This window comes from Schistocerca cancellata, chromosome 3 (genome assembly GCF_023864275.1).
Source record: "Schistocerca cancellata isolate TAMUIC-IGC-003103 chromosome 3, iqSchCanc2.1, whole genome shotgun sequence".
Taxonomy (NCBI): domain Eukaryota; kingdom Metazoa; phylum Arthropoda; class Insecta; order Orthoptera; family Acrididae; genus Schistocerca; species Schistocerca cancellata.
In genome coordinates, this window is record NC_064628.1 from 342,966,952 (window position 1) to 342,975,508 (window position 8,557).

The 8,557-nt window shown below is 37.9% G+C and overlaps 1 protein-coding gene across 1 annotated transcript in view; it reads left to right on the forward strand.

Annotated features, from left to right (window-relative positions):
• The window catches only part of LOC126175036 (uncharacterized), a 215,493-nt gene extending 208,461 nt beyond the window's left edge, over positions 1 to 7,032 (forward strand). The window contains exon 11 of the mRNA XM_049921538.1: positions 2,005 to 7,032. Coding sequence (XP_049777495.1) covers positions 2,005 to 6,010 — 4,006 coding nt within the window. The 3' untranslated portion in view covers positions 6,011 to 7,032. The remainder of the gene's footprint in view (positions 1 to 2,004) is intronic.
• The last annotated feature ends 1,525 nt before the right edge of the window (positions 7,033 to 8,557 follow it).

Below are 8,557 nucleotides of genomic sequence, written 5' to 3' on the forward strand. Positions count from 1 at the left end.
CCCCCTATGTTAACAGTCACCTGAGCCAACCCTGCATTAGGCTTCACAATGCTGGTGACCTGGTACTCACTCCCCAGCACTTCCTGCAACTGCTGGCCTACACCTCTGCCATGAGAACTACCTAACAGCAGAACCTTCTTCTTCCTCTTCGACTTTGCAACTGTTCTAGGCACAGTAACTACTGAGGTCTGCTGCATACTTCCTACATCTACAGCTACTAGAGATTCCTCTCCACTAGACTCTTGACAGTTGGTCATATCTATTGTAAACACCAATAGTAAAACTATCTGAAAATCTTCTTCTCCTAGCAGATCTCTTGCCACAGCTAGCTCCCATTCCCCAACCCCCTTCTCCCTCCTCATCCTATCTAGCTCCTCCTGTGCGTTTTTCAACTGCACCTGAAGGGCACAGATCTTACGCTCCTGCTCCTCTATCAACTTACTCTTGCTACATAATCTGCAGTTCCAGGAGAGGATCTCACCAGAATGCCCACTGGCTTCCTCACTGCATTCCCCCCCAGTGAAAATACTTCGAACAAGTCTCACACTGCAATCCACTACTCACGAACCTACGGCAAAGCTCACACTTCTCACTCATGGTAAAATTTTACTTTTTCTAAGTTCCGCTACTACAATAAGAAGATGTTAAAAACCTGACTACAATAATCACAAACTTACTCTACAAGGGAAGTAACTACTATTATTAACAGTATTAATAAACAACAAATGTGAATATAACAAAAGACTAATACAGAAAGAGAATCAAGCGTCTAATGACACAGTAACGAAGCTGTAAACAGTTCCCAAAAGGTTCTTCTGAAATTATTTCACCAGAAAACACCAAGAAGTAGTTGAAGACTACTAAAGTTCCTAAATAAACCACTATACACAAACAATTAATTAGTACTTAACTTTCGATGTGCTGCTACAGCTGCAACTGGTCAGCGCGGAATGTAAACATAGGCAAGAGGTTAAGTTGCTCGATACGAAACATTCACAAATATCAGGTCACAACACAAGAAAGGCAGAGGTGAATGAATCTGGGCCCTTCCTACTAATACCAGCTTTTCTGAATTGTGCTTCAGAAGGAGGCCTTTTGCCCAAAACCCAAAATGTGTAGAAATCTTTCCATGTCTGTGACTCAGTGCTTCCTGTATGTGATGTTTAGCAATCTGTCATTTTAATAATACTGTTGATGCAATGATGTCTACAACATAAGTGCATTTTTCCCAATGGGCAGAATATGCATGTGGGTGATTTTCTATACTCATGTGTCTATATGTAGTCAGCCATTATCTTATTGGGGTATAGCAATGTTTGTGCATTTAATGAAAAGTGTGATTTGATAAAGAAGTTAAGCTGCGGATAGATAAAACTGAAAATGTATGGGTCTGGTTTTCTCCAATAGTCAGTATGAATGAACTGTGAACAGGGAGGCTGCACTCTTTCTTTCTTTCGTTCTTTCTTTCTTTTTTAACACATCTCACATGTGTACTAATTCAGTGCCACAACCTGTACTGACTGTATGCCACAATGTATGAAAGACCTTGCTGCTGTTCATAGTGACTTCATCCACATACTGAGCTGCTGTAGATGAAGTGACTTCATCCTATATTTATTATGTATCGTAAATCTGTTTTTGTTGGTCTGAAGTTATTTCAGTGTGTTGTATCCATTATGATGTATGAATTCTAGTGAGGTATTTTACCTCTACTGCCACATGCCACTTGAATCTAAGTGTCCATACTGTTCTGTCACAACATCACTATTTAAGAAACCTTTGTCCCAGTTGGAAATTGATCTTAAAGTGTTTCATTGTTGGTAAATGTATTGTAATATTACACTGTCAGTATGCAAAAATCAATCCCCCACCCCCTCCACCCAAATTGCAGTTTTTCCTGTTCTTTTTATTAGTGGATATGTGAGCATTACAGTAATTCAAATGTAATATTATTTCTTTCTGCGAGTTGTAATACATTTTTGTTTTTATTTTTCATTTGTGCAGGTTGTGTGTACGTCTGTTTGACATTGAAGGTCAGCGTCTAGAATTACTCAAGGAATTATATAATGATAATTTACAAGAGGTAGAACCTGTGTGCCCACTGCCTGTGCTATCCTCAAAAATGATGGTATGTGTATCGCATGTGGAAGAGACAGCACCCTTCTTTTGGATACAAAATGTTCAAGACATTGCTGGGCTTACTCAATTACTGGAATCATGGTTTGATTTCTATGAAACTAAAGGCAATGGAAAAGATTTAAAAGACATTAAACCAGGCAAGTTATGTGCTGCAAAGTCAGGAAATGATGATAATTGGTACCGAGCCAGAATAAACTCAGTGGACAATGAAAATGTGTCTGTGAACTTTATAGACTATGGAAATTGTGAAATTGTGCCCATTTCAAACATTAAAGCATTAGATGATGGCTTTTATAGCCCACATGCAATGGCATTGAGAGTTCGCCTTCCTGTTAATGTACTTGATAATGAACGAACAGTTACTGAATTTCAGAACTACACAGCAGAGAGAGAATTTTTTGCCCAACTTTTCAGTAAAACTTCTGAAGAGGATCACTGGTTTATTGACCTAATATCAGAAGGGAAACGTGTGGTAGATGAGCTTTCAAATTTAGGCTTGATTACAGAAGTTGAAGATTCACCATTCACTGGAAGCTTTATGGTAAAATCTGTAACTGAGGGTGTGAAGGCATCCGTTTACGTTACCCATGTAGAAAGTCCATCCAGTTTTTGGGTGCAACTTGGAAGTAATTTGGATGAAATTGAAAAACTGCGGAATATGTTGCAGAAGCATGCAAATACTGCTGATAGTATGAAGACGTTACCTGAAATAGGTATGCTTTGTGCAGCTCAATATTCAGAGGATGCATCTTGGTATAGGGCTGTTGTAATGGATGTAGAACAGACTACAGTCACCGTAAGTTTCATAGATTATGGTAACACAGACAAAATAACTCTGTCTTCTGGTGGACTGAAGCCTCTAAAATCTGATCTTATTAGTCTACCAGCATTTGGCTGTAAATGTTCTTTGGATGTAACACCATTGCCTGGTGAAACTGAATGGTCTGAGGCTGCTATCAAAAAATTCAATGAAATAGTTGATGAAACAGGTGGTGTGATGGTTGCAGAGGTACTTAAAAGTGCAGAAGTGAATGTAGTGACTCTCTACACCGATGAAAGTAATGTGTCCTCAATTCTCATTGACCTGAAGCTAGCAATGTCTCCATCAATGAAATTGGAAAAGCAGTCTGAGTCCCTACTTGAGACATCAGAAGTTGACAGAAGTGGAGATAATGGGTTACAGGGGAAGGCAAATGATTATGATTTAGTATTTGTTAGCCATTGTGATAGCCCTGTTGATTTCTGGATACAACGCAAAAGTGCTATAGGAAACTTGCAATATATAACAGAGAAAATGGAAAATGCTGCAAATTTTAGTGTGTTTCCAGATGCAAAGGAAGGTGCACTGTGTGCTGCGCTATTTAAAGATGATGGTTTTTGGTATCGAGCTGAAATTCTTTCACGTAATAATGATGATGATATGTCTGTAAGGTTCATAGATTATGGGAACACGTCTACCACGGACGAAGTACGTGTTTTGCCATCTGATTTATTACAAATGCCAGGCATTGCTGAGCACTGTTCATTAACGTTTCCTGATGAGGTGAATGAATGGTCTGAAAATGCATGTTCAAAATTCTTGAGTCTAGTCGGTGGAGGAGAAACAGAATTTCATATGAAGTTAGTGAAAGAAGGGCCTGTGAATATCGTAAGTCTTGACTACAATGGAGAACCGGTAGAACTGATACTTAAACAGTTAAAAGTCAGTATGGTAATAGATGAACCACCAGACACAGCAGAAGTATCTGAGAAAAAAAGTTTTACTGTTAGTGGATCTGATGAAATTCCAGATTGTGAAACATGCCAAGCACCTCAAGAAATTGATTCCACAGTTTCATCGCAAAATAAAAGTGATAACTCTCAAATCAATGAGATGCCTAAAGTGAATAAATCTTTCGAAGTTGAGAAAAGTGGAGACATTGAGTTACAAGAGAATGCAAATGATGATGATTTAGTATTTGTTAGCCACTGTGAAAGCCCTGCAGATTTCTGGATACAACGCAAAAGCGCTGTAGGAAACTTGCAATATGTAACAGAGAAAATGGAAAATGCTGCAAATTTTAGTGTGTTTCCAGATGCAAAGGAAGGTGCACTGTGTGCTGCGCTATTTAAAGATGATGGTTTTTGGTATCGAGCTGAAATTCTTTCACGTAATAATGATGATATGTCTGTAAGGTTCATAGATTATGGGAACACGTCTACCACGGACGAAGTACGTGTTTTGCCATCTGATTTATTACAAATGCCAGGCATTGCTGAGCACTGTTCATTAACGTTTCCTGATGAGGTGAATGAATGGTCTGAAAATGCATGTTCAAAATTCTTGAGTCTAGTCAGTGGAGGAGAAACAGAATTTCATATGAAGTTAGTGAAAGAAGGGCCTGTGAATGTCGTAAGTCTTGACTACAATGGCGAACTGGTAGAACTGATACTTAAACAGTTATATTTGAAGGAAAGTGACTTGGGAAAAGTCAGTATGGTAATAGATGAACCATCAGACACAGCAGAAGTATCTGAGAAAAAAAGTTTTGCTGTTAGTGGATCTGAAATTCCAGATGGTGAAATACACCAAGCGTCTCAAGAAATTGATCCCACAGTTTTATCACAAAATAGAAGTGATGACTCTCAAATCAGTGAGATGCCTAAAGTGAATGAATCTTTCGAAGTTGAGAAAAGTGGAGACATTGGGTTACAAGAGAATGCAAACGATGATGATTTAGTATTTGTTAGCCATTGTGAAACCCCTGCCGATTTCTGGATACAACGCAAAAGCGCTGTAGGAAACTTGCAATATGTAACAGAGAAAATGGAAAATGCTACAAATTTTAGTGTGTTTCCAGATGCAAAGGAAGGTGCACTGTGTGCTGCGCTATTTAAAGATGATGGTTTTTGGTATCGAGCTGAAATTCTTTCACGTAATAATGATGATATGTCTGTAAGGTTCATAGATTATGGGAACACGTCTACCACGGACGAAGTACGTGTTTTGCCATCTGATTTATTACAAATGCCAGGCATTGCTGAGCACTGTTCATTAACGTTTCCTGATGAGGTGAATGAATGGTCTGAAAATGCATGTTCAAAATTCTTGAGTCTAGTCAGTGGAGGAGAAACAGAATTTCATATGAAGTTAGTGAAAGAAGGGCCTGTGAATGTCGTAAGTCTTGACTACAATGGAGAACCAGTAGAACTTATGCTTAAACAGTTATATTTGAAGGAAAGTGACTTGGAAAAACTCAGTACACTAAAGGATCAAACATCAGACACAGCAGAAGAATTAGTTTTGCAAGAGCATGTGAATGGAACATCAGTGTGTGATAAAACTGCACTACACAACACAGAACTTCAGCCGGTTACCTTAAGTGCAGATGGAGTTGAAATTGAAGAGAAACTTGCTGCATGTATGGTAAAAAATACATCTGAAAATAAAAATTTTGATATTGGAAGATCTGAAATTCTGGATGATGAAACAAACATTGCACATAATGAAATCAGTACCTGTATTTCACCACAATTTAAATCTGGTGACTCTTGTCAAAATGAGGCATCTGAGATGAAGACCTCTAGTGATTTTGTATCTCCAGATATTAAAGGTATAGAGAACAGTTACAGGCACTCTACAAACATGCAACGAGAAGTTCAAAGCCTGGAACTATTACAAAATGAACAGAAAGATGATAATCAGATCAAGACAAAGCATAGTGAAACACTAATCCAGGACCTTAATGTTGAAGTTAAAGTCCAATCTTTATCAGATCAGACCAAGGAAGACATTGTTTCACAGAAAGTGTTTGAACATCCTCCAGCAGATGCTGGTAGCCCTGAGGCATTAATTAATGAAAACGAAACGGTTCCTGATCTGTTGGATTGATTTCAACATTCGAAAACATCACCACAGTTAAACCTCTGCAAAAAAATGTGAGTAATACAGTTATAGTAGGACACTGTTGTCACCCAACAACCCCAAACATGAGAACATTGAAAGACTTTGACTGGGTTAAGGAGGGAAGTGATGATTACACAGAATGTTACAACTTTTGTCACAAGTGACAAACTGGAAAAATTCCAGTATTTTTTCTTCCTCCTGCCAATGTTAAGACAGCATCAATAACACATGAGAAAATTTTTGAAATTTATATTTCTGATAGACATTACTTGGCTGCTGTATACAGGATTGTTATTGTGTTGTTTACTTTATTGTTGTGACAGCATCAACAACACATGAGAAAATTTTTGAATTTTATATTTCTGATAGTCATTACTTGGCTGCTGTATACAGGATTGTTATTGTGTTGTTTACTTTATTGTTGTGAATATCATGTACAGTCGATGTCTGGAACAAATGGGATGGAATATTGTCAATTTGTTTCTAAGTGTACTTGTTCTGTAAGTGCATTGTAGCAATTTATATCCAGTTGCTTTTTATAACTCAGTTTTAAATTTAAGTCAGTTCTTTTAAAACTCCATTTGTTGAAATGGAAATGAACTTATTATGGCAGCTGCTGGCCTGGTGTCAATAGAAACAGTTTTTGGCTGTGATACATAAAGCACTTAAATTTGCTTGCTGCATGTCAGGCTATGCTTGGCGGTGCAAGTTGTTTGTTTGCTTTTCTTCCATCTGCACCATATCTTCAAGCCGTGTTACTGTATATAGTAAATATAGAGTTAATATTTGTATCTGTTAATTTAATATAATTCTCAGTTACATTGGAAAATGTGAGCATAATCCATTGTAATGTACACATTGGTAAAAGAAGACTGAACCACATGTGGGTTAATGTCATTGTGAATACATCTAATCTATTTTGTTTGTTATTTTCTACCTTGTCGAACAAGATGTACATTTTTTATAGACAATACTTTCCTTTTTCATAATAAAACATACTGAGGAGATGCTGTAGTTTTTCTTTGACATGTTTTTCAAGCCTATTTTACACTCTTATTATGTTTACATATATCAATATAATGAAAAGGATAGTTGCTAATATAGTGGAGATGCTGAGTCGCAGAAAGGCAAAACAGGAGCTCTGTCTAAATGTTAGCTTTTGGCCAACAAGGCCTGTATCAAAAATAGACAACATACACACACGCACACACTTATACAAATGCGCGCGCGCACACACACACACACACACACACACACACACACACACACACACACACACACACACGACTACAGTCTCAGGCAGCTGGCTCCAGCTGCCAGACACTGTGGTCATGTTTTTGTGAGTTGTGTTTGCATGTGTGTATGTTGTTTATTTTTGACAAAGGCCTTGTTGGCCGAAACCTAACTTTCCAACAGTCCCCTTTTCTGTGACTCAGCATCTCTGCTATATGGTAAGAACTATCCTGTTCATTATATTGTTACATTCCATCCTGGATTTTCCATAGTTTTATGTTTATACATGTTCAACTTTGTGTCAGTCTTTGAGGGTGATTTGAAAGTTATTCTTGAAGAATCTAGTTTGTAAGATTGTTACCAATTCATTTTATTACCATCACCGGTTTTGATTGGAACTTCTAACATTATTAGATGTACACAATTGTTACAGCACTGAAAGTCCATAATGATGATAGGTCAAATTGTAGTAAAAAGTGGCAGGGAACAAATAAAATAACACATACAACATATCAAGCTGATGTCCCAGCATACTCTATTCAATTGACACCATAATGATGTCAAGCAGATAGTGTATTGTGGGACAATAGTGTAACAAAGGCAGCAGCAGCTTTCAAGAAATCTTAGTTATCATAGAGAACCTGAAGTACATGCAGACTTTGGCTTGTTATAAATCTAGAATTTTTATCTTAATTTGTCCATTCAGTATTGCTTATAAGACAAAATATGCAGCATTGTAATGATCTAAAACTGTTATTATATTGTGAGAAGGAAAGTTGCTACTCACCATATAGCATAGATGCTGAGTTGCAGATAGGCACAACAAAGACTTTTGCAATTAAAGCATGTGCATGGACACACGCACATGCCCTGCATGCGAGTGTTCACCCCCCCCCCCCCCCCCCCCCCGCACACACACAAAACAAAACGCATCTCTCTCTCTCTCTCTCTCTCTCTCTCTCTCTCTCTCTCTCTCTCTCTGCAGTCTCGGGCAACTGAGGCTTCAGTGTGTGCGCGTGGGGGGGGGGGTAAGGCCAATGGCAGAAAGCTTTAATTTTGAAAGTATTCTCGTTATGCCTATATGTGAATCAGCATCTCCAGTATATGGTGAGTAGCAACTTCCCTTCTCATTATATCGTTACATTCCATCCTGGATTTTCCATTGTTTGTCTAAAACTGATATGGGAGACATACTGCAGGAACTATCAGATCTGGAGCCATGTGTGTGTTATGTGTGTGTTATATTTTATTAGAAATCTTTAACTTCAGACATTCATACAAAACAGTATTATTCTTTTA